Source organism: Mobula hypostoma, chromosome 1 (assembly GCF_963921235.1).
Source record: "Mobula hypostoma chromosome 1, sMobHyp1.1, whole genome shotgun sequence".
Taxonomy (NCBI): Eukaryota; Metazoa; Chordata; class Chondrichthyes; order Myliobatiformes; family Myliobatidae; genus Mobula; species Mobula hypostoma.
Genome location: NC_086097.1, coordinates 197,137,751 through 197,165,101, shown reverse-complemented (window position 1 = coordinate 197,165,101; position 27,351 = coordinate 197,137,751). Strand labels below are relative to the sequence as shown.

The window sequence follows — 27,351 nt, the reverse complement described above, 5'->3', positions numbered from 1 at the left end:
TGAGTTATGTATATTTCAATGCAAGGAATATTGTAGGAAAGGCAAAGAGTATTGTAAGAAAGGAGCTTAGGGCATAGATAACCGTGCGGAATTATAACATTGTAGCCACCAATGAGACTTGGTTGCTGGAGGGACAGAACTGTCAGATCAATATCCTGGGATTCTGTTAAAGGTGTGAAAGAGTGGGAGGAAATAAAGGGGAGGGGCATCATTACTAGTCCGGGAAAATGTGGCAGTATTCAGACAGGACAGACTGGAGAGCTTGTCTAAGACTATATGTGTGGAACTGAGGAATAAGTAAGGGATGCATCAATGGGATTATATTACAGCCCACCCAATAATGAGTGGGATTTAGAGGAGCAAATTCATAGAGAGATTACAGACTGTTGCAAGAAACATAAGGTAGCGAGAGTAGTTGATTTTAACCTTCCAGGTTTTGAGTGGGACTTCCATACTGTAAAAGTGGTGGATGAGGGTGAGCTTGTCAAATGTCATCAGGAAAGTTTCCTTAATCAATAACTAAAATTCTGAACTAGAGAGACAATAGACAATAGGTGCAGGAGTAGGCCATTCGGCCCTTTGAGCCAGCACCGCCATACACTGTGTTCATGGCTGATCATCCACAATCAGTACCCCGTTCTTGCCTTCTCCCCATATCCCTTGACCCCGCTATCATTAAGAGCTCTATCTAACTCTTTAGAACGATAGAACCATAGAAACTACAGCACAGAAACAGGCCTTTTGGCCCTTCTTGGCTGTGCCGAACCATTTTCTGCCTAGTCCCACTGACCTGCACACGGACCCTATCCCTCCATACACCTCCCATCCATGTATCTGTCCAATTTATTCTTAAATGTTAAAAAAGAACCCGCATTTACCACCTCGTCTGGCAGCTCATTCCATACTCCCACCACTCTCTGTGTGAAGAAGCTCCCCCTAGTGTTCCCTTTAAACTTTTCCCCCCTCACCCTTAACCCATGTCCTCTGGTTTTTTTCTCCCCTTGCCTAAGTGGAAAAAGCCTGCTTGCATTCACTCTATCTATACCCATCATAATTTTATATACCTCTATCAAATCTCCCCTCATTCTTCTACGCTCCAGGGAATAAAGTCCTAACCTATTCAACCTTTCTCTGTAACTGAGTTTCTCAAGTCCCGGCAACATCCTTGTAAACCTTCTCTGCACTCTTTCAACCTTATTTATATCCTTCCTGTAATTTGGTGACCAAAACTGAACACAATACTCCAGATTCGGCCTCACCAATGCCTTATACAACCTCATCATAACATTCCAGCTCTTACACCCAATACTTCGATTAATAAAGGCCAATGTACCAAAAGCTCTCTTTACGACCCTATCTACCTGTGACGACACTTTTAGGGAATTTTGTATCTGTATTCCCAGATCCCTCTGTTCCACTGCACTCCTCAGTGCCTTACCATTAACCTTCTACCTTGGTTTGTCCTTCCACATGCAATACCTCACACTTGTCAGTATTAAACTCCATCTGCCATTTTTCAGCTCATTTTTCCAGATGGTCCAAGTCCCTCTGCAGGCTCTGAAAACCTTCCTCACTGTCTACTACACCTCCAATCTTTGTATCATCAGCAAACTTGCTGATCCAATTTACCACATTATCATCCAGATCATTGATATAGATGACAAATAACAATGGACCCAGCACTGATCCCTGTGGCACACCACTAGTCACAGGCTTCCACTCAGAGAAGCAATTCTCTACCACCACTCTCTGGCTTCTTCCATCGAGCCAATGTCTAATCCAATTTACCACCTCTCCATGTATACCTAGCGACTGAATTTTCCTAACTAACCTCCCATGCGGGACCTTGTCAAAGGCCTTACTGAAGTCCATGGAGACAATATCCACTGCCTTCCCTTCATCCACCTTCCTGGTAACCTCCTCGAAAAACTCCAACAGATTGGTCAAACATGACCTACCACGCACAAAGCCATGTTGACTCTCCCTAATAAGCCCGTCTATCCAAATGCTTGTCGATTCTGTCTCTTAGTACTCCCTCCAATAACTTACCTACTACTGACGTTAAACTCACTGGCCTATAATTTCCCGGATTACTTTTCAATCCTTTTTTAAACAACGGAACAACATGAGCCACTCTCCAATCCTCCTGCACTTCACCCATATACAGCGACTATTTAAATATTTCTGCCAGGGCCCCCGCAATTCCTGAAAGCATCCAGAGAATTGGCCTCCACTGCCTTCTGAGGCAGAGCATTCCATAGATCCACAACTCTCTGGGTGAAAAAGTTTTCCCTCAACTCCGTTCTAAATGGCCTACCCCTTATTCTCAAATTGTGGCCTCTGGTTCTGGACTTCCCCAACATCGGGAACATGTTTCCTGCCTCTAGCGTGCCCTATCCCTTAATAATCTTATATGTTTCAATCAGATCCCCTCTCATCCTTCTAAATTCCAGTGTACACAAGCCCAGTTGCTTCAATCTTTCAACATATGACAGTCCCACCACCCTGGGAATTAACCTCGTGAACCTCCGCTGCACTCCCTCAATAGCAAGAATGTCCTTCCTCAAATTTGGAGATCAAAACTGTACACAATACTCCAGGTGTGATCTCACCATGGCCCTGTACAACTGCAGAAGGACCTCTTTGCTGCTATACTCAACTCCCTTTGTTATGAAGGCCAACATGCCATTAGCTTTCTTCACTGCTTGCTGTACCTGCATGCTTACTTTCAGTGACTGATGAACAAGGACACCAAGATCTCGTTGTACTTCCCCTTTTCCTAACTTGACGCCGTTCAAATAGTAATCTGCCTTCCTGTTCTTGCCACCAAAGTGGATAACCTCACATTTATCCACATTAAACTGCATCTGCCATGCATCTGCCCCCTCACCCAACCTGTCCAAATCATCCTGCATTATCTCAACATCCTCTGCACATTTCACACTGCCACCCAGCTTCACATCATCTGCAAATTTGCTGATGTTACTTTTAATCCCTTCATCTAAATCATTAATATATATTGTAAATAGCTGTGGTCCCAGCACCGAGCCTTGTGGTACCCCACTAGTCACCTCCTGCCATTCTGAAAGGGACCCATTAATCCCTACTCTTTGTTTCATCTCTGCCAACCAACTTTCTATCCATGTCAGTACCCTACCCCCAATATCATGTGCTCTAATTTTGCCCACTAATCTCCTATGTGGGACCTTATCAAAGGCTTTCTGAAAGTCCAGATACACTACATCCACTGGTTCTCCCTTGTCCATTTTCATAGTTACATCCTCAAAAAATTCCAGAAGATTAGTCAAGCATGATTTCCCCATCGTAAATCCATGCTGACTTGGACCGATCCTGTTACTGCTATCGAAATGTGCCACTATTTCATCCTTTATAATTGACTCCAACATCTTCCCCACCACTGTTGTCAGGCTAACCGGTCTATAAGAAGAAGAAGGAAGTCTGAGTGTCGGAGCGGGAGTGCGGAGGAAGACATTTTTGAAATTTTCGGGTTTTTTTTTCTCCAACGGCGTTCAGAGAGGCGGGACTGCACAGGCGTGTGATGTCGGGCAGTGCAGCGCGGCAGATTTAAAAGGAACAGAGCCTCATACAGCGGGCAGCGTAGTTTGCGGGCGGCGGAGTGAGTCGGGTGCAGAGTGAAAGCTTAAGGGCTTCGGCTCAACGGGCTTAGGCGGAAATGGGCGAGGCGAGGAAGGTTTGGTATTCATTTTCTGTTGTTATTTGAGGAGAGGGGCAGTATGAGTGTGAGGGCAGTTTGTTGTTCTCGGTGTGGGATGTGGGAGGTCCTGGAGTCTCCAAGCCTCCCGGACGTCTACATCTGTGCCAAGTGCATCGAGATGCAGCTCCTAAGGGACCGCGTTACGGAACTGGAGCTGCAGCTCGATGACCTTCGTCTGGTCAGGGAGAGTGAGGAGTTGATAGAGAGGAGTTACAGGCAGGTGGTCATACCGGGGCCACGGGAGGCAGACAAGTGGGTCACGGTTAGGAGAGGGAAGGGGAAGAGTCAGGTAATAGAGAGTACTCCGGTGGCTGTGCCCCTTGACAATAGGTACTCCTGTTTGAGTACTGTTGGGGGGGACAGCTTACCCGGGGGAAGCGACAGTGGCCGTGCCTCTGGCACAGAGTCCGGCCCTGTAGCTCAGAAGGGTAGGGAAAGGAAGAGGAGGGCAGTTGTGATAGGGGACTCGATAGTAAGGGGGTCAGATAGGCGATTCTGTGGATGCAGTCCAGAGACCCGGATGGTAGTTTGCCTCCCTGGTGCCAGGGTCCGGGATATTTCTGATCGTGTTCAAGATATCCTGAAGTGGGAGGGTGAGGAGCCAGAGGTCGTGGTACATATAGGTACCAATGACATAGGTAGGAAAAGGGAAGAGGTCCTGAAAGGAGAATATAGGGAGCTAGGAAGGGAGTTGAGAAAAAGGACTGCAAAGGTAGTAATCTCGGGATTACTGCCTGTGCCACGCGACAGTGAGAGTAGGAATGCGATGAGGTGGAGGATAAATGCGTGGCTGAGGGATTGGGGCAGGAGGCAGGGATTCAAGTTTTTGGATCACTGGGACCTCTTTTGGCGCAGGCGTGACCTGTACAAAAAGGACGGGTTACACTTGAATCCTAGGGGGACCAATATCCTGGCAGGGAGATTAGCAAGGGCTACTGAGGTGACTTTAAACTAGAATGGTTGGGGTGTGGAAATCAAATTAAAGAGGCTAGGCGAGAGGAGGTTAGTTCACAACAGGGGGATGGGAACCAGTGCAGAGAGACAGAGGGGTGTAAAGTGAGGGTAGAAGCAAAAAGTAGTAAGGAGAAAAGTAAAAGTGGCAGGCCGACAAATCCAGGGCAAGCATCAAAAAGGGCCACTTTCAACATAAATGTATAAGGGCTAAGAGAGTTGTAAAAGAGCGCCTGAAGGCTTTGTGTGTCAGTGCAAGGAGCATTCGTAATAAGGTGGATGAATTGAAAGTGCAGATTGTTATTAATGATTATGATATAGTTGGGATCACAGAGACATGGCTCCAGGGTGACCAAGGATGGGAGCTCAACGTTCAGGGATATTCAATATTCAGGAGGGATAGACATGAAAGAAAAGGAGGTGGGGTGGCGTTGCTGGTTAAAGATGAGATTAACACAATAGAAAGGAAGGACATAAGCCGGGAAGATATGGAATCGATATGGGTAGAGCTGCATAACACTAAGGGGCAGAAAACGCTGGTGGGAGTTGTGTACAGGCCACCTAACAGTAGTAGTGAGGTCGGAGATGGTATTAAACAGGAAATTAGAAATGTGTGCAATAAAGGAACAGCAGTTATAATGGGTGACTTCAATCTACGTGTGCTGAGGAAGAGGATTGGTGCTGAGGAAGAGGATTTCTTGGAATGTGTGCGGGATGGTTTTTTGAACCAACATGTCGAGGAACCAACTAGAGAGCAGGCTATTCTAGACTGGGTTTTGAGCAATGAGGAAGGGTTAATTAGCAATCTTGTCGTGAGAGGCCCCTTGGGTAAGAGTGACCATAATATGGTGGAATTCTTCATTAAGATGGAGAGTGACATAGTTAATTCAGAAACAAAGGTTCTGAACTTAAAGAAGGGTAACTTTGAAGGTATGAGACGTGAATTAGCTAAGATAGACTGGCAAATGACACTTAAAGGATTGACGGTGGATATGCAATGGCAAGCGTTTAAAGATTGCATGGATGAACTACAACAATTGTTCATCCCAGTTTGGCAAAAGAATAAATCAAGGAAGGTAGTGCAACCGTGGCTGACAAGAGAAATTAGGGATAGTATCAATTCCAAAGAAGAAGCATACAAATTAGCCAGAAAAAATGGCTCACCTGAGAACTGGGAGAAATTCAGAGTTCAGCAGAGGAGGACAAAGGGCTTAATTAGGAAGGGGAAAAAAGATTATGAGAGAAAACTGGCAGGGAACATAAAAACTGACTGTAAAAGCTTTTATAGATATGTAAAAAGGAAAAGACTGGTAAAGACAAATGTAGGTCCCCTACAGACAGAAACAGGTGAATTGATTATGGGGAGCAAGGACATGGCAGATCAATTGAATAATTACTTTGGTTCTGTCTTCACTAAGGAGGACATAAATAATCTTCCAGAAATAGTAGGGGACAGAGGGTCCAGTGAGATGGAGGAACTGAGCGAAATACACGTTAGTAGGGAAGTGGTGTTAGGTAAATTGAAGGGATTAAAGGCAGATAAATCCCCAGGGCCAGATGGTCTGCATCCCAGAGTGCTTAAGGAAGTAGCCCAAGAAATAGTGGATGCATTAGTGATAATTTTTCAAAACTCGTTAGATTCTGGACTAGTTCCTGAGGATTGGAGGGTGGCTAATGTAACTCCACTTTTTAAAAAAGGAGGGAGAGAGAAACCGGGGAATTATAGACCGGTTAGCCTAACGTCGGTGGTGGGGAAACTGCTGGAGTCAGTTATCAAAGATGTGATAACAGCACATTTGGAAAGCGGTGAAATCATCGGACAAAGTCAGCATGGATTTGTGAAAGGAAAATCATGTCTGACGAACCTCATAGAATTTTTTGAGGATGTAACTAGTAGAGTGGATAGGGGAGAACCAGTGGATGTGGTATATTTGGATTTTCAAAAGGCTTTTGACAAGGTCCCACACAGGAGATTAGTGTGCAAACTTAAAGCACACGGTATTGGGGGTAAGGTATTGATGTGGATAGAGAATTGGTTAGCAGACAGGAAGCAAAGAGTGGGAATAAACGGGACCTTTTCAGAATGGCAGGCAGTGACTAGTGGGGTACCGCAAGGCTCAGTGCTGGGACCCCAGTTGTTTACAATATATATTAATGACTTGGATGAGGGAATTAAATGTAACATCTCCAAGTTTGCGGATGACACGAAGCTGAGCGGCAGTGTTAGCTGTGAGGAGGATGCTAAGAGGATGCAGGGTGACTTGGATAGGTTGGGTGAGTGGGCAAATTCATGGCAGATGCAATTTAATGTGGATAAATGTGAAGTTATCCACTTTGGTGGCAAAAATAGGAAAACAGATTATTATCTGAATGGTGGCTGATTAGGAAAAGGGGAGGTGCAACGAGACCTGGGTGTCATTATACACCAGTCATTGAAAGTGGGCATGCAGGTACAGCAGGCGGTGAAAAAGGCAAATGGTATGCTGGCACTTATAGCGAAAGGATTCGAGTACAGGAGCAGGGAGGTACTACTGCAGTTGTACAAGGCCTTGGTGAGACCACACCTGGAGTATTGTGTGCAGTTTTGGTCCCCTAATCTGAGGAAATACATCCTTGCCATAGAGGGAGTACAAAGAAAGTTCACCAGATTGATTCCTGGGATGGCAGGACTTTCATATGAAGAAAGACTGGATGAACTAGGCTTGTACTCGTTGGAATTTAGAAGATTGAGGGGGATCTGATTGAAATGTATAAAATCCTAAAGGGATTGGACAGGCTAGATGCAGGAAGATTGTTCCCGATGTTGGGGAAGTCCAGAACGAGGGGTCACAGTTTGAGGACTGAGATTAGGAAAAACTTCTTCACACAGAGAGTGGTGAATCTGTGGAATTCTCTGCCACAGGAAACAGTTGAGGCCAGTTCATTGGCTATATTTAAGAGGGAGTTAGATATGGCCCTTGTGGCTACGGGGATCAGGGGGTATGGAGGGAAGGCTGGTGCAGGGTTCTGAGTTGGATGATCAGCCATGATCATAATAAATGGCGGTGCAGGCTTAAAGGGCCGAATGGCCTACTCCTGCACCTATTTTCTATGTTTCTATAATTCCCTGTTTTCTCTCTCCTTCCTTTCTTAAAAAGTGGGATAACATTAGATACCCTCTGGAACTGATCCTGAATCTATAGAACATTGGAAAATAATTACCAATGCATCCACAATTTCTAGAGCCACCTCCTTAAGTACCCTGGGGTACAGACCACCAGGTCCTGGGGATTTATCAGCCTTCAGTCCCATCAGTCTATCCAATACCATTTTCTGCCTAATGTGAATCTCCTTCAGTTCCTCCGTTACCCTAGGTCCTCCGGCCACTATTACATCTGGGAGATTGTTTGTGTCTCCCTAGTGAAGGCAAATCCAAAGTACCTGTTCAACTCGTCTGCCATTTCCTTGTTCCCCATAATAAATTCACCCATTTCTTTCTTCAAGGGCCCAACTTTGGTCTTAACTAATTTTTTCCTCTTCACATAACTAAAGAAGCTTCTGCTATCCTCCTTTGTATTCTTGGCTAGCTTGCCTTCGTACCACATCTTTTCTCCCCGTATTGCCTTTTCAGTTATCCTCTGTTGCTCTTTAAAAGTTTCCCAATCCTCTGGCTTCCAGCTCATCTTTGCTATGTTATGCTTAGAGAGTGCAATACTAGATCTCCGATTAGGGAATGAGATAGGATGGGTGACAGAAATTTGTGTAGGGGAAAACTTTGCAAGAGGTGATCATAATGTCATTAGTTTCAAGATAATTATGGAGAAGGATAGGTCTGGTCCTTGGGTTGAGATTATAAATTGGAGAAAGACCAATTTTGATGATATCAGAAATGATCTGCAAAGTGTGGATTGGAGCAGTTGTTTTCAGGCAAAGGCGTGCTTGGCAAGTGGGAGGTCTTAGAAACATAGAAAACCTTCAGCACAATACAGGCCCTTAGGCCCACAAAGCTGTGCCGAACATGTCCTTACCTTAGAGATTACCTAGGGTTATCCATAGCCCTCTATTTTTCTGAGCTCCATGTAGCCATCCAGGAGTCTCTTAAAAGACCCTATCGTATCCACCTCCACCACCATCGCTGGCAGCCCATTCCATGCACTCACTATTCTCTGTGTAAAAAACTTAGTAGTAGTAGTAGTAGTCATACTTTATTGATCCCGGGGGAAATTGGTTTTCGTTACAGTTGTACCATAAATAATAGATAGTAATAGAACCATAAATAGTTAAATAGTAGTATGTAAATTATGCCAGTAAATTATGAAATAAGTCCAGGACCAGCCTATCGGCTCAGAGTGTCTGACCCTCCAAGGGAGGAGTTGTAAAGTTTGATGGCCACAGGCAGGAATGACTTCTTATGACGCTCAGTGCTGCATCTCGGAGGAATAAGTCTCTGGCTGAATGTACTCCTATGCCCACCCAGTACATCATGTAGTGGATGGGAGACATTGACCAAGATGGCATGCAACTTAGACAGCATCCTCTTTTCAGACACCACCGTGAGAGAGTCCAGTTCCATCCCCACAACATCACTGGCCTTAGAAATGAGTTTGTTGATTCTGTTGGTGTCTGCCACCCTCAGCCTGCTGCCCCAGCACACAACAGCAAACATGATAGCACTGGCCACCACAGACTCGTAGAACATCCTCAGCATCGTCCAGCAGGTGTTAAAAGACCTCAGTCTCCTCAGGAAATAGAGAAGACTCTGACCCTTCTTGTAGACAGCCTCAGTGTTCTTAGACCAGTCCAATTTATTGTCAATTCGTATCCCCAGGTATTTGTAATCTTCCACCATGTCCACACTGACCCCCTGGATGGAAACAGTCTCCTCAGGAAATAGAGACGGCTTTGACCCTTCTTGTAGACAGCCTCAGTGTTCTTAGACCAGTCCAGTTTATTGTCAATTCGTATCCCCAGGTATTTGTAATCCTCCACCATGTCCACACTGACCCCCTGAATGGAAACAGGGGTCACCGGTACCTTAGCTCTCCTCAGGTCTACCAACAGCTCCTTAGTCTTTTTCACATTAAGCTGCAGATAATTCTGCTCACATCATGTGACAAAGTTTCCTACCGTAGCCCTGTACTCATCCTCATCTCCCTTGCTGATGCATCCAACTATGGCAGAATCATCCGAAAACTTCTGAAGATGACAAGACTCTGTGCAGTAGTTGAAGTCCGAGGTGTAAATGGTGAAGAGAAAGGGAGACAAGACAGTCCCCTGTGGAGCCCCAGTGCTGCTGATCATTCTGTCGGACACACAGTGTTGCAAGCACATGTACTGTGGTTTGCCAGTCAGGTAATCAAGAATCCATGATACCAGGGAAGCATCCACCTGCATTGCTGTCAGCTTCTCCCCCAGCAGAGCAGGGCGGATGGTGTTGAACGTACTGGAGAAGTCAAAAAACATGACCCTCACAGTGCTCGCTGGCTTGTCCAGGTGGGCGTAGACACGGTTCAGCAGGTAGACGATGGCATCCTCAACTCCTAGTCGGGGCTGGTAGGCGAACTGGAGGGGATCTAAGTGTGGCCTGACCATAGGCCGGAGCAGCTCCAGTACAAGTCTCTCCAGGGTCTTCATGATGTGGGAGGTCAAGCCACCGGTCTCTAATCATTGAGGTCGCTAGGGCATGGCGTCCTCGGCACAGGGACGAGGCAGGACGTCTTCCACGGTACAGGAACCCTCCGGAGCCTCAGGCTCATGTTGAATACATGGCGAAGTTACCCCTGACATTTCCTCTGTACCTGCTTCCATGCACCTTAAAACTGTGCCCTCTCGTGCTAGCCATTTCAGTCCTGGGAAAAAGCCTCTGACATTCCACATGAAAGTGAAATTCTGAGAGCACAGAATGTTTATGTTCCTGTTAGAATAAAAGGCAAGAATAACAGGTTTAAACCTTAGTTTTTGAGAGGTATTGAAGCCCTGGTTAAGAGGAAGGAAGGGCACAGCAGGTATAGGCAGGAAGGAACAAATGAGGTACTTGAGGAGTATAAGAATATCAAGAATAGACTTTGGAAGGAAATCAGGAGGGTTAAAAGAAAGCATGAGGTTGCCCAGCAGACAAGGTGAAGGAGAATCCCAAGGGGCTCTGCAGATGTATGAAGAGCAAAAGGATAGCTCAGAACAAAATTGGTCCACGTCATGATCAGAGTGTTCATCTATGCATGGAGCCAAAAGACATTGGGGAAATTTCAAATGATTTTTTCTTTTGCCTCTGCATTAACGTGGGAGATGGATGCAGAGTCTACAGAAGTGAGGTAAAACAGCAATGAGGTCATGGACTATAAACAGATTACAGAGGAGTATGTATTTGTTGTCTTGAGGCAAATTATGGTTAATAAATCCCAAAGCCTGACAAGTTCTACCCTCAGACCCTATAGGTAGCTAGTGCAGAAATTGCAGGAGGTCTAGCAGAGATATTTAATATGTCCTTTGCAATGGATGATCTGCCAGAGAATTGGATGCTAGCTAATGTTGTTCCATTGTTTCAGAAAGGTTCTAAAATTAAGCTAGGAAATTATAGGCTGGTGAGCTTGACACTGGTAGCAGGTAATCTATTGGAAGGTATTCTAAAGAACTGGATATCTAAGTATTTGAATTGACAGGGACTCATTAGGGATAGTCAGTATGACTTTGTCTGTGGCAGGTTGTGTCTAACCAATCTTAAAGAGTTTTTCAATAAAGTCAGGAATCAAAAGGTTGATCATGGTGCAACAAGAGTCTTGAGCTGTGTATACTTCAATGCAAGAAGTAGCATAGGAATAGGAGGTGGGCTCAGGGCATCGATCAATATCTGGAATTATGATATTGTAGCCATTAGTAAGACTTGGTTGCAGGAGGGGCAGGTCTGCCAACTCAGTATTCTGGGGTTCTGTTGTTTTCGGCACTACAGAGAAGGAGGGATTAAAGGAGGAAGGGTGGTGTTATTAGTCAGGGAAAAGGTCACATTAGTGCTCAGTCAGGACAGACTAGAGAATTCGTCTGGTGTGGTAGAGCTGAAAATTAGAAAGGTATTGCCACACCAATGGGCCTATATTACAGACCACCCGATTGTCAGAGGGATTTAGAGAAACAAGTTTGTAGACAGATTGTAGACTTTTCCAAGAAACATGACGTCATTATAGTTCCCATTTCCCTCTCACCTTATCTCAGTACCAGCCTATCACCTCCTTCTGGTGCTCCTCCCCCTTTTCTTTCTTCAATTGCCTTCAGTACTCTCCTATCAGATTCCCTCTTCTTCAGCCTTGTATTTTCTTTCACCAATCAATTTTGCAGCTCGTTACTTCACCCCTTCACCCCTCCCAGTTTCACCTATCACCCTGTGGTTCTTCCTTCTCTCCCCTTACTTTCATAAGCTGATCCCTCATCTTTTTTTCCAGTCCTGATGAAGGGTCTCGGACGAAAACATCGACTGTATTCTTTTCCATAGATACTGCCTGGTCTGCTGAGTTCCTCTAGCATTTTGTGTGTGGAGGTTGTTTTAGTAGATGATGTTAACTTTCAACATATTGACTGGGACTAGCATACTGCAAAAGGACTAGATGCGAAAGAATTTGTCAAATGTTTACAGGAAAATTTCCTTAATCAGAATGTAGAATTCCCAACTAAAGAGTGTGGGATATTTGATCTGCTGTTAGGGAATGAGACAGTGCAGGTGCCAAACATTGTGTAGGGGGACACCTTGCATCTTGAGATCACAATGCCATTTGTTTCAAACTAAATATGGAAAAAGATAGGTGTGGACCACGGGTTGAGATTCTAAATTGGAGAATGACCAATTTTGATGGTATCAGAAAGGATCTGGCAAGTGTCGACTGCGTCAGGCTGTTTTCTGGCAAAGGTGTGTTTTGTAAGTGGGAGGCCTTCAAAGTGAAATTAAGAGAATACAAATCTTGTGTGTGCCTGTCAGAATAAAAGGTGTTAACAGCTGTAGGGAACCTTGGTTTTCAAGAGATATTGAGGCCCTGGTTAAGAAAAGAAGGTGCAATGCAGGAATAGGCAGGTAGGAAGAAATGAAGTGCTTCTGGAGTTTAAGAAATACAAGAGAATACATAAGAACTAAGTCAGGATGGGTAAACGAAGGCATGAGTTTGCCATAGCAGACAAGGTGAGGGAGTGTCCGTAAGGATTCTTCAGATATGTCAAGAGCAAAGGAATTGCAAGGGACAAAATTGGTCCTCCAGAAGATCTGAGTGGTAATCATGTGTGGAGCCAAAAGTGATTGGGGAAGTCTGAAATGATTTTTTTTTTGCATCTGTATTTAATCAGGAGATGGCCACAGAAGCTGTGCTGAACATGCACTTACTTTAGAAATTACCTAGGATTACCCATAGCCCTCTATTTTTCTAAGCTCCATGTACCTATCCAAGAGTCTCTTAAAAGACCCCATTGTATCCGCCTCCACCACCGTCGCCAGCAGCCCATTTCACGCACTCACCACTCTCTATGTAAAAAACTTACACCAGACATCTCTTCTGTACCTACTTCCAAGCAGCTTAAAACTGTGCCCTCTCATGTTAGCCATTTCAGCCTTGAGGGAAAAGCCAAGCAGCTTTAACTTGATGGACCCTAAACAGATACAGAGGAAGAGGTGTTTGCTGCCCTGAGGTAAATTAGGGTGAATAAATCCCCAGGGCTTGACAATGTATTCCCTCAAGCCCTGCAGGAGGCATGTGCAGAAATTGTCTGGGCCCCAGCAGAAATCTTTTAATCATCCTTAGCAACAGGTAAGGTACCAGAAGATTGGAGGCCAGCCAATGTTGTTCTGCTCTTTAAGAAAAGCTCTAAAAATAAACCAGGAAATTATAGCCCGGTAAGCCTAATGTCAGTTGTGGAAAAGTTATTGGTAGGTATTCTATGGATCCCGATATATAAATATTTGGATAGATATGGACTGATCAGGGATAGTTGGCATGGCTTTCTTCATGGTAGGTTGTGTCTAACCAATGTTATCAGGTTTTTCAAGGAAATTACTAGGAAAGTGCATGAACGCAAGGCGGTGGATATTATCTACAAGGACTTAAAGCAGGGCATTTGATAAGGCTCTGCTTCGGAGGTTGAGTAAAAAGGTTCAGTAGCTTGGTACTCAAGATGAGATAGTAAACTGGATTAGATATTGGCTTTGTGGGAGAAGCCAAAGAGTGGTAGAAGATGGTTGCCTCTCTGACTGGAGGCCTAAGACTAGTGAAGTACTACAGGGATCAGTCCTGGGTCCATATTAATGATCTGGGTTATAATATGGTTCACTGGATCTACAAATTTGTGGATGACGTCAAGATTGGGGGAGTGTAATGGACAATGAGGAAGGGTCTGTATTGTGCTTTAGGTTTTCTACGTTTCTATGTAAATAGACTCTGTGTTCATCTCCTGATTAAATACAGATGCAAAAAAATTCATTTAAGACTTTCCCCATTACTTTTAGCTCCACACATAGATTACCATTCAGACCTTCTGAAGGACCAATTTTGTCCCCTGCAATCCTTTTGCTCTTAATATATCTGTAGGGCACTGAGGAGTGTGGTAGAACAAAGTGTTCTGGGAATACAGGTCTGTAATTTGTTGAAAGTGGTGTCACTGGTAGATAGGGTTGCAAAGAAAGCTGTTCGCACGTTGGCCTTCATAAATCAAAGTACTGAGTATCGGACATAGGATGGGAAGGGAAATGGACAGCCAGTGCAGAGTACCCTTTTAGCTATACCTCATAATAGTAAGTATACCACTTTGGATACTCTTGTGGGGGACGACCAACTGGAGGGGAGCCTCAGTGACCAAGTCTTCAGAAGAGTCTGGTGCTGTGACTCAAAAGCGGTGAAGAGGACCGGTGATAGGAGATTCCATTGTCAGAGGAACAGAGATGAGATTCTGTGAGTACGATAGAGACACCAATGATGTTAACACACATCAAAGTTCCTGGTGAATGCTGCAGGCCAGGCAGCATCTCTAGGAAGAGGTACAGTCGACGTTTCAGGCCGAGACCCTTCGTCAGGACTAACTGGTGGCTAGAGAGGGAGAAGATGGTAGGTTGCCTCTAAGGTACTAGCATCAAGGATGTCTCAGATCAGGTCCTCAGCATTCTAAACGGGGAGGGTGAGCAACCAGAAATCTTGATATATATTGGTAGGAAAGGTGAGGAGGCCCTGAAGAGAAATTTTTGGGAGCTGGGTAGAAAGCTGAAAAACAGAACCTCCAGGCTATTAATCTCTGGATTGCTGCTCGTGTCGGGTGCCAGTGAGGGTAAGAATTGGATGATTTGGCAGATGAATGCATGGCCAAGGAACTGGTGCAGGGAGCAGGGGTTCAGATTTCTGGATCATTGGGATATGTTTGGGGGAAGGTATGACCTGCACAGCAGGGACAGGTTACACCTGAACCTGAGTGGGACCAATATCTTTGTGTGCAGGTTTACGAAAGCTATTCAGAAAGGTTTAAACTAAAAGAACACAGGCAAGGATGACAGCAGAGTAGCAATGACTGTTATTTCTGGGAGCAATTCCGAAGGCACAGAATATATACATCCCAAAGACGAAGGAGAGGTATACTAAAGGCAGGATGACACAACTGTGGCTGGCAAGTCAAAACCAACATAAAAGCCAAAGGAGGGCATATAATGGAACAAAAATTAGTGGGAAGTTAGAGGATTGGAAGTTTTTAAAAACAAACTGAGGGTAATTGGAAAAAATAATAAAGAAGGAAAATATGGAATATGAAGGTGAGCTTGACAATAATATAAAAGAGAATACAAAGTTTCTTCAAATATATCAGGTATAAAAGAGAGGTGAGAGTAGATATCGAACCACTAGAAAATTATGCTGGAGAGGTAGTAACAGGGAACAAGAAGTGACAGATGAACTGAATAAGTATTTTGCATCAGTCTGCTCTGTGGAAGACACTAGTAGTATGCCAGAAGTTCGAGTGTATCAGGGAGCAGAAGTGTATAAACTTGTCATTACTGGGAAGAAGGTTCTTGGGAAACTGAAAGGTTTGAAGGTAAACAAGTCAACTAGAGCAGATAGGATGCACCCTAGGTTTCTGAAAGAGGTGGCTGAAGAGTTTGTGACGGCATTAGTCAGTTGATTCTGGCATGGTTCTGGAGGAATGGAAAATTGCAAATATCACTCCATTCTTCAAGAAGAGAGAGAGGGAGAAGAAAGTAAAACATAGGCCTGTTAATCTGATCTCAGTGACTGGGAAGATGTTGGAGTCGATAGTTAAAGATGTTGTTTCGGAGTACTTGGAGGCACATGATAAAATAGGCCATCGTCAGCATGGTTTCCAGAAGGGAAAACCTTGTCTGACAAATCTGTTAGAATTTTTTGAATAACAAGCAGGATAGACAATGGAAAATCAGTGATGTTGTGTACTTGGATTTTTAGAATACCTTTGACAAGGTGCCACACATGAGCTGCTAAACAAGTTCAGAGCCCATGGTATTATAGGAAAGATACGAGCATGGATAAAGCAGGAAGCAAAGAGTAGGAATTAAGGGAGCCTTTTCTGGTTGGCGGTCTGTGACTGGTGGTGTTTCATAGGGATCTGTTTTGGGACCGCTTCTTTTTACGTTATATGTCAATTACTTAGATGACAGAATTGTTCTTTTTGTTGCAATGTTTGCACACAATACAAAGATGGGTGAAGGGGCAGTTAGTTTTGAGGAAGTAGAAAGGCTACAGAAGGACTTAGACAGATTAAGACAATGGGCAAAGAAGTGGCAAATAACTACAGTGTCAGGAAGTGTATGGTCATGCACTTTGACAGAAGACATAAAAGCAAAGACTATTTTCCAAATGTACAGAAAATTCAAAAATCTGAGTTGCAAAGGGACTTGGAAGTCATGCAGGGTTGTTAAGAGGTTAATTTGCAGGTTGAGTCAGTGGAGAGGAAGGCAAATACAATGTTAGAATTCATTTCAAGAGGACTAGAATATAAAAGCAAGGATGTAATGTTGAGGCTCTATAAAGCATTGGTGAGGCCTCAGCAGTATTGTCAGCAGTCTAGGGCCGCTTATAAAGATCATAAGGCCATAAGATGTAGGAGCAGATTTAGGCCATTTGGCCCATCGAGTCTGCTTCACCATTTCATCGTGTCTGATGTTTTCCCTCTGAGCCCCAATCTCCTGCCTTCACCCCATATCACTTCATGCCCCAACTAATCAAGAATCTAGCAGCCACTGCCTTAAATATACCCAATGACTTGGCCACCAAAGCCACCTGTGTCAATGAATTTCTCAGATTCACCAATCCCTGGCTGAAGAAAGTCCTCCTTTATATCAGAAAGGTTGTGCTGATATTGCAGAGGGTTGAAAGGAGGTTCATGAAAATGATTCTGAGATTGAAAGGCTCAACATATGAGGAGCATTTAATGGCTCTGGCTCCTACTCACTGGAATTCATAAGAATGAGGTGTGACCTCATTGAAACCTATTGAATGTTGAAAGGCCTCAACAGAGTGGATGTGAAGAGGATGCTTCCTATGGCTGGGTGATCTAAGACCAGAGGACACAGCCTCAGAATAGAAAGGAGCTGATGAAGAATTTCTTTAGCCAGAGAGTGGTGAGTCTGTGGAATTTGTTGGCATAGATGCCTGTGGAAGCCATCACTGGGGATATTTAAGGCAATGGTTGACAGATCCTTGATTAGTCAGGAGATGAAGGGATATGGGGAGAATGCAGGAGATTGGGACTGAGAGGGAAAATTGGATCAGCCATGATGAAATGGCAGAGCAGACTTGATGAACCTTAATTTTGCTCCTATATTTTATGGTCTTGTGGTCTTATGGTTATGTTGAAGTTGTATTAGACATTGGTGAGGGTTAATTTGGAGTATCGTGTGCAGTTTTGGTCATCTAATGTACAAACCCCATTTCCAGAAAAGTTGGGATATTTTCCAAAATGCAATAAAAACAAAAATCTGTGATATGTTAATTCACGTGAACCTTTATTTAACTGACAAAAGTACAAAGAAAAGATTTTCAATAGTTTTACTGACCAACTTAATTGTATTTTGTAAACATACACAAATTTAGAATTTGATGGCTGCAACACACTCAACAAAAGTTGGGACGGAGTCATGTTTACTATTGTGTTACATCACCTTTCCTTTTAATAACACTTTTAAATCATTTTGGAACTGAGGATACTAATTGTAGTAGATTTGCAATTGGAAATTTTGTTCATTCTTGCTTGATATAAGACTTCAGCTGCTCAACAGTCTGTGGTCTCCATTGTCTGATTCTCCTCTTCATGATGTGCCATACATTTTCAATAGGAGATAGATCTGGACTGGCAGCAGACCAGTCAAGCACACACACTCTGTGTCTACAAAACCACGCTGTTGTAGCCCGTGCAGAATGTGGTCTGGCATTGTCCTGCTGAAATAAGCATGAACATCCCGGGAAGAGACGTCGCCTTGATGGCAATATATGTCTCTCTAAAATCGTAATATACGCCTCAGAGTCAATGGTACCTTCACATACATGCAACTCACCCATGCTGTGGGCACTGATGCACCCCCATACCATCACACATGCTGGCTTTTGCACCTTTTGCTGATAACAATCTGGATGGTCGTTTTCATCTTTGGCACGGAGAACTCGACGCCCATTTTTTCCAAAAACTAGCTGAAATGTGGACTCATCTGACCACAGCATATGGTTCCACGGTCTTTCGGTCCATCGGAGATGAGTTCGGGCCCAGAGAACTCGCCGGCGTTTCTGCTTAGAGTTGATGTATGCTTCCTCCTTGCGTAATACAGTTTCAAGTTGCATTTCTGGATGCAGCGACGGACTGTGTTGAGTGACAATGGTTTTCCCAAGTACTCCCGAGCCCAGGTGGCTATAATTGTCACAGTAGCATGACAGTTTCTTAGGCAGTGCCGCCTGAGGGCTCAAAGATCACGTGCATTCAACAGTGGTTTCCGACCTTGCCCTTGACCAGATGTCTCTGAATTCTCTGAATCTTTTCACAATATTATGTACTGTAGATGTTGAAAGACCGAAATTCTCTGCAATCTTGCGTTGAGAAATGTTCCTTTTGAACTGACTAACAATTCTCTCACAAATTTTGGCACAAAGGGGTGAGCCACAACCCATCCTTGCTTGCAAAGACTGAGCCTTTGATGGACGCTCCTTTTATACCCAGTCATGATACCTCACCTGCTACCAATTAGCCTGCTTAATGTGGAGTCTTCCAAACCGGTGTTACTTGAATATTCTGTGCACTTTACAATCTTATTTTAACTCTGTCCCAACTTTTGTTGAGTGTGTTGCAGCCATCAAATTCTAAATTTGTGTATATTTACAAAGTACAATTAAGTTGGTCAGTAAAACTATTGAAAATCTTTTCTTTGTACTTTTGTCAGTTAAATAAAGGTTCACATGAATTAACATATCACAGATTTTTGTTTTTATTGCATTTTGGAAAATAACCCCAACTTTTCTGGAAATGGGGTTTGTAAATAAAGTTGAAAGAGTACAGAGAAAATTTACAAGTATGTTGCCAAATCTGGAGGCCCTGATATACAAGGAAAAATTTAATAGGTTAGGACTTCATTCCTTGGGACATAGAAGATTGAGAAGAGATTTGATAGAGGTATACAAAATTATTAGGGGTATAGATAGGGTAAACCAAGTAGACTTTTTCCACTAAGGTTGGGTGGGACAACAACCAGAGTTCATGGATTAAGGCTAAAAGGTGAAAAGTTTAAGGGGAACTTGAGGGGAAACTTCTTCTTGAGGGTTGTGAGAGTGCAGAATGAGCTGCTTGCACCAGTAGTGCATGTGACCTCAATTTCAACATTTAAGAAAAGTTTGGATAGGTTCATGGATGGTAGTGGTATGGAGGGCTGTGGTCCTAGTGCAAGTCGATGGGTCAGCAGAGACGAGATGGACTGAAGGGCCTGTTTCTATGGAGTACTTTTCTATGACTCTAAACTACCGGAGAGGTTGATGAAAGCAATGCAGTGGATGTTGTCTGCATGGACTTTAGCAAGACGTTTTGCAAGGTCCCACATGGAAGTCCTGTCAAAAAGGTTCAGTCATTTGGCATTCAGGATGTGGTAGTAAACTGGATTAGACATTGGCTTCATGGGAGGAGCCATAGATTGGTAGTAGATGGTTGCCTCTCTGGCTAGAGGCCTGTGCCTTGTGGTGTGCTGCAGGGCCTGGTGCTGGGTTCATTGTTGTTTGTCATCTATATCAATGATCTGAATGATAATGTAGTAAACTGGATGAGCAAATTTGTAGATGACACCAAGATTGCGGGGTGTAATGGACAGCGAGGAAGACTATCAGAGATTGCAACAGAAACTGCACCAAGTGGAAAAATAGGCTGAAAATGGCAAATGGAATTCAATACAGATAAGTATGAGGTATTGCACTTCGGTAGCAACAACCAGGGTAGGTCTTACACAGTGAATGGTAGGGCACTGATAAGTGTGGAAGAAAAAAAGGAATATGGGCCCATAATTTATTGAAAGTGGTGTTACTGGTAGATAGGGTTGTAAAGAGAGCTTTTGGCACATTGGCCTTCTTAAATCAAAATATTGACTACAGGAGTTGGGATGATTGTTGAAGTTGTATTAGATGTTGGTGAGGCCTAATTTGGAATACCTAATTTGGTCACTTACCTACAAGAAGGCTATCAGTGAAATTGAAAGAGTGCAGAGAAGATTGTTGAGGAAATTGCCAGGACTTGAGGACCTGAGTTATTGGTTAAAAGTTCAATAGGTTAGGACCTTATTCCCTTGAGCGTAGGAGAATGAGGGACATTTTGTAAAATGGTTTAGAAAATTGTGAAAGGTGTAGATAGGGTAAATACAAGCTTTTCCCACTGAACTTGGGTGAGACAGGAACAAGAGTTTATGAGTTAAGGGTGAAAGGAGAGGGAACTTCTTCACTTATAGGGAGATGACATTGTGGAATGAGCTGCAAGTAGAAGTGGTGGATGTGGGTTTGATTTCAACAATTACATGAAATTTGGATAGGTACATGGATGTGAAGTGTATGGAGGGCTATGGACCAGGTTGATGGGACTAGGTAGATTAGTAGCTGGGTTTGAAATAATTGAGCCAGTCTTATGCTGTAGTGTTTTATGAGTCTGATGCTACCAGTGATGTAAGGCTCACAGGCTAATGTTCTCCTTGTTTGTCTCTACTCCCCTTCTTAAATCCAGGAGCAACATTGGCTTCTTGTTCGATGCTGCTTAACCCACTCAGTTCTTCAAGTAGTTTATTATTTGCTCCAGATTCCGGCATCTGCGTGTCTTGCTTCACTTCTCAGAATCTTAGAAGTTTGGAAGACGATGATTTCTTGTAGTGTGCCTTGGTTGAATGCAATTCTGGTAGGAATGTTTTGGCTAGAAGATGGCCAGTAACGACCTGAATGGTGTTGGTCTTTTCCGGAGTTGTTACAAATTCACCAATCCAGGGAAATCAAAGTTCATCAATTACTCTCCTGTGTTTTTTACATACTGTAAGAACCTTTTAATGTTGCGCACTGGTTTAGGATGGTATTTGTCCCATGTTTCCAACTGTAACGTACAGGCCTGAAGTCCTACACCATGTTCGGTTATTATGTTACATTGGGTTCTGTACGTAATTCTATCTCATTCTGCGCGCTTGGGGAGGCTGGAAATTGCTTCGTGTTGAGCATCATAATATAAGGTGAATTTGCACGAGACGCTGGGGGACAGTTTGCTGGATGCTGAGGCCAAAATTTCCGCCGCTCAGCTCTGCGTAGTTCGCTCGCTGACCCGAGCGGCGCAGAGGGGCGCTCTTGCAGCGATATCCGATTTCCCAGCCAGCATCGCGCGGTGCTTCCGGCTAAAATGTCGCCCAGTCTGTTCCAGTTTAACGAGGCGCGACAGAAGTTTAGTGTAAGAATTCATCAATGTTGTGTTGTTTATTGTTGTTGCTGAACGGTGAAGGGATTGGGTTGGGGAACGTTGGAGATAAAGGGGATTTCTCGGCCCGTGATGGAAGTTGTTATCCCGACCCCAAGCAGCTGACGCGGCAGTAATTTCAATAACTCTTACATTGTGAGAACGATGAAGTTTTTTTAAAAACAAAATTGCATCGAGACCCAGTCAGATCCGTGTTTATTGATTAGATAGGTTCGTTGTACTTTGTTTTAAGGGGCAGTGGGGTTCGAGGCGAGACCCTTTGTTGAGCGCTAGGTGATAGGTTGACGAGTGAATATCAGGTAAATGACGAGCAAAGCTCACTTATTCGTTAATAAAGTATAATTAGCTACTATGTGAACGAGAGGATATATAGTTTTAAACCTCTATTCACACAAAGGTTGTTTTTGTGAGTGCAATACTTCCTCAGTATTACACTAAAAATTATGGATTTTTTAGACGTTTCTCGATGGTTAGAATAGGTTTAACTAATTTTTAAGTGAGGCTTCAGATCTTCCGAAGCGCTGTTAATCTTGCAATGGTTTGGAGTGTTAAAGCAGTCTTGTTTATTTATTTGGAGACACAAGAGATTCTGCAAATGTTAGAAATCTTGAGCTCAGCAAATCAGGCAGCATCTATGGAAGGACATAAACACAATAATGAACAGTTTTAATAAAGAATCTCAGCTTGAAGCACCAACTGTTTATTTCTTTCCATAGATACTGCTTGATTTGCTGAGTTCCTCCAGGATTTTGTGTATGTTGCTTAGCTATTTATTTAAGAGGATTTTCTAGTGAGTAGCCAATATCTAGCAGATAATTAGTAGGAAAGAAGAGAATCCCATCAGATAGCTTTTTGAAATCTGAGGTATGTAGCATCCTCTACTTGGAGCACAGTGCAAGCCTGCATTTAGAAAGGTTCAGGAAGAGACTCGGGTTGCAGCAATCAGTTGAATAAAGACAACAGCTGAAAAGTGTCGGGGGATAGAAGTAAGCGGATCATCATTGAAATTAGAATGGTAGATCTAAGGAAGAAAAAATACTATTGTCCTTGGAATATGTTTTTTATTACAGGTATGGAATTCAAAACTAGCACAAATCACTGTTCAGGTCTGTTCACTCAAAGCAAAACTAGATTTTTTTATTAAAACAAAGATTTACATGGACAGAACTAGAATTGGGAGAATACTTTAGTGAGTACTGATCGACCAACTTAGAAAAGGCAAAACACTTAGTCTTGTAAAGGATTGTTGGATGGACAGGGTTAATGCGGGGAGTATCCAGACGCTTTAGCTACATGACAGTTAAAACATAGCAGAGGATAAAAGCAAACCAAAATACTCATTAAAGCGAGGAACTTCTTAACACTGAATGCTTATTTGCAGAAAACAGGTAGAAGTCTTCAAAAGAAAACTAAATTAATCTATGAGAAGGTAAATGCTGGAAAGCTGGTATGATGGATTGAAAAGGGATGTATGGAGTTTAAATATTAACACTGAGCTCTTCATCAAATGTGTAGATCCTGTTTCAATGCTATAATTTCCACGTAGCTTTCTGTAGCTTAGACCCCTGACATTGACTGTAACTGCAATCCATTTGTGTCAGATTTTCAAAGTTCAAAGTAAATTTATTATCAAAGTACATGGCTGTCACCATATAACCATATAACAATTACAGCATGGAAACAGGCCATCTCAGCCCTTCTAGTCCGTGCTGAACTCTTACTCTTACCTAGTAGGCCCACAAGAAAATGACCTGCACTCAGCCCATAACCCTCCATTCCTTTCCTGTCCATATAGCTATCCAATTTAACTTTAAATGACAACATTGAACCTGCCTCAACCACTTCTGCTGGAAGCTCGTTCCACACAGCTACCACTCTCTCTATATATATATATATATGACCCTGAGGTTCATTTTCTTGTGGGCCTACTCAATAAATTCATAATCGAATCAATGAAAGACCACTCCAACTTGGGTGTTCAACCTGTGTACAAAAGACATGAGCTGTGTAAATACAAAAAGAAAAAAATAATAAATAAGCAACAAATATTAAGGACATGAGATCAAGACTCCTTGAAAGTGAGTCCATAGGTTGTGAGAATATTTCAATAATAAAGTGAAGTTGAGTGAAGTTATCCCCTTTGGTACAAGAGCCTAATAGTTGAGGGGTAATAACTATTCCTGAAGCTGATGGTGTGAGTCCTGAAGCTCCTGTACCTTCTTCCTGATGGCAGCAGCGAGAAGAGAGCATGTCCTGGGTGGTGGGGGACCCTGGTGATGGATGCTGCATTCCTGCAACAAGGCTTTGTGTAGATGTGCTCAAAGGTGCGCAGGGCTTTAGCTGTGATGGACTGGACCATATTCACTACCTTTTGTAGGCGTTTCCATTCAAAGACATTGGTGTTTCCATACCAGCCTGTGATGCAGCCAGTCAATATCCTCTCCATCACACGTCTTTGGAAGTTTGTCAAAGTTTTGGATGTTATTCTAAATGTTTGCAGACTCCTAAAGAAGTAGAGTGCTGCCATACTTTCTTCATAACTACACTTGCGGGATGGGTCCAGGACAGTTCTCTGAAATAATAATACTGAAGAATTTTAAAGTTGCTGACTCTCAACACCTCTGATCCTCTGATAAGCACTGGATCATGGACCTCTGATTTCCTCCTCCTGAATCAATAATCAACTCCTTGGTCTTGCTGACATTGAGTAAGAGGTTATTGTTATGGCACCACTAGCCAGATTATCAATTTCCCTCCTATATGCTGATTTGCCACTATCTTTGATTCAGCCTTCAACAGTGGTGTCGTCAGCAAATTTGAACATGGCATTAGAGTTGTGCTTTGGCACACAGGCATAATTGTAATGTGAGTAGAGCAGGAGGCTAAGCCTTGTGGTGCATCTGTACAGACTGATGGAGACAGTGGAGGAGATGTTGACAATCCGATTTGACTGGAGCCTGCAAATGAGGAAATAAAATTTTACATTAAATATGAGTGCAGCAGCCAGATGTACACAGCAGGATCCACCAAGAGATGAGTGACCGAACTTGTTCAAAGTGGTATTGTACATCCCATTTGTAATCAGTAGAAATATGAAAACAAATATCAAATTGGATTGAAACTGTAGAATGCCAGTAGAAAAATTATTGTATGGAACTTTAGGCTTGATCAGAGATGCAGAAATCTTGCGAGAGGGAAGAAAGTTCTCAGAGAATACGTGGAGATAGTTGATAAGCAGAAAATAAACCAGATGATGTTCAGTTTTTCTACTATCTTTAGTGACTGACTTGCTCTATATTTGTTATCCACTTAAGGCACTGAAATGAAAGTTCACTTATGTAGATATAGATAGATAGACATATTTTATTGATCCCGAGGGAAATTAGGTACTGCACGTGCATGTAACGAGAGCGACTTGGACCTCCAGGTGGTCCACAGCAGGGGTGATTGATAAGATTGTAGCCTAAGGTAGAAGGAGATGAGTTATACAGCTCTCGTTACATGCACGCGAGGTTCAACTCTTTGAGTGAAAATACAGAAAGTTTGAAGTTAATAACTCATCTCCTTCTACCTTAGGCCATGAACTTATCAATCACCCCATGCTGTGGACCACTTCTGGAGGTCCAAGACGCCGACTTCTACAAAGAAGGGATCTGCATGCTCCACAACCGTTGGACTAAGTGTGTAAATGTAGGAAAAATAAATGTGCTTGGTTTTCTAAAATTGACTCCTTCTACCATAGGCCATGTACTTATCAATCACCCCTCCACTGCGCCCCCTCCCCCCGTATTTGCACAACTGGTAAGTTTGTCGCAAGTGTTTGCATGTTTGCTTCATTTTAATTGGAGTTCATGAATCAGTCCTAAACATGCAGGAAACCAGAGCAAATTTCAGGTATGTGGAAATGCACAATAGAAAGATTGTGTTTTTTGTAGATACAAACACAATTTTTTTGAAGATGTAAGCAGTTATTAGACAACATTGAAAACTATGCTTGTAATACATTGGGAGAATTGTTAACTGAAGTTTACTTTTGTTTGATTAGATTTGTGCAAAAGAAGCATTGAAGAGCAAAAATATAAAACCACTGATTGTAATCTTCAGCCAGTTGAGTGGAGGGTAAGTTGATGTGACCCTTTGCAGTATAACCATGCGAGCAGCAAAAATTTGCTCTTAAATAATTCACAAATCACAACTCAATATGAGAAACAGAATAAAGTTTGCTCTCATAGAATCTATGTGGGGATGTGAAGTAAGTAAATTAGCCCTTTTTTAACTAGTGTTTCTTAATCTATACACATATGACATGCCTCTATGGAAAATGGTGTTACAGGCCATTTTCTAGATCAACACCCCCTCTATGATGCAGGAGTAATAAAAAAACAGTTTTTATATTTAAGTCATCAACTTAAATTCTGATGTATCTGTGGCTTTTCCTTGATTATTTGAAATGACCTATTCAGAATTATGTTTGTATTTGTAGTGAAACAGAAAAGAAAACAACACTGGATCAGGCATTCAGAGGTATACTAGAAGAAAAAATTGTAAGTAGCTGTTGAATTTGCAATTTTTTTAGCAACTTGAGCAATTACGCATTGGCTAGGAAATACCAGGTTATCAGGCTGAACAATCTTAAATGTATTATTTATGTTGAGTGAACGTGGTATGCGTGCATGTGTAATGATAACAATTTGCATTGCTTGCATATCGTAGCACAGGGGGCTGTGCAGACTCCACTTTGGCACTTACCTACACTAAGGATATGTGCACTAGCCAATGTACCCTTTAGTATTTCATGGGATATCAAAGGAAACTGGAGCACCCTGTGGAAACCCCCTTAGACCTGGGTAGAATATGTAAACTCCACACAGAGAGTAGGATCGAACCTAGATCCGTAGAGGGGTTAGAAAGCTTGCTAACCTTACCATTACTGTTGTATTCCTTACTGTGTAGCAGTATTTAACTGCATGAAACCTAGAAGGATGGTGACTGAATAAGAAATTATTTATGGTCCCATATCTGTTGAGGCTGGACAAGCCTAAGTACGCATCACAGTAATTTAAAAAAATCCGGAAGGGGTGGAAGAAAAATGGAACTTGATCTCTTTATGAATACTGGAACTGGTATCATTATTCAATTGTAGTTTTAATTAAGTTTTAATCCAGCTATTTAATGTTGTGATTTGAGGTAGTTCAAATGGAAATGTGGATGTGTATTAAGGTTTAACATTTACAAAATAATGAAAGGAAGTCTGTTCAATGTGTCTCATTTTAGTTTGTTGGATTCCATTACTAGATCAATATCTCATAAAGATATTTACAGCTGTTTGTAAATGATGTTTAAGTTTTCATTAATAAGTTTCTTACGATGAATATTTCTAACAATTATAAGTTCCATTATTATTATCACTTCATTGAACTTTCAGTTGTCGGGAAATCTGATATTGTGTCCAAGATTTATAATTACTTTATCGCTTCTCACTTGGGTGCTTGACAACTACCCACAGTCTCAATTATTTGAATTATTTATTTATTTAGAGATACAGACAGTAACAGGCCCTTTCAGCCCAATGAGCCTGTGCTGCCCAATTACACCCATGTGACCAATAACCTATTAACACATCTGTATGTCTTTGGCATGTGGGAGCAAACTGGAGCACCTAAAGGAAACCCATGGAGGGTTAAACATTCCAGATTATATCAAGTTATACAAACCATGCAGGGTTAAACATTCCAGAT

The 27,351-nt window shown here is 42.7% G+C and overlaps 1 protein-coding gene across 4 annotated transcripts in view; it reads left to right on the top strand.

Annotated features, from left to right (window-relative positions):
• The first annotated feature begins 21,517 nt into the window (after positions 1-21,517).
• thoc1 (THO complex 1) overlaps positions 21,518-27,351 on the top strand; it is a 70,189-nt gene continuing 64,355 nt past the window's right edge. For 3 of the 4 annotated variants that reach the window (XM_063062803.1, XM_063062794.1, XM_063062815.1), the window contains exons 1-4: positions 21,535-21,586; positions 25,190-25,303; positions 25,659-25,732; positions 26,097-26,157. In XM_063062803.1, the coding sequence (XP_062918873.1) occupies positions 21,539-21,586; positions 25,190-25,303; positions 25,659-25,732; positions 26,097-26,157 (297 nt within the window). In that variant the 5' untranslated portion in view covers positions 21,535-21,538. Of the gene's footprint in view, positions 21,587-25,189; positions 25,304-25,658; positions 25,733-26,096; positions 26,158-27,351 lie in introns of all 4 variants that reach the window. The other variant, XM_063062809.1, reaches the window with a different exon arrangement.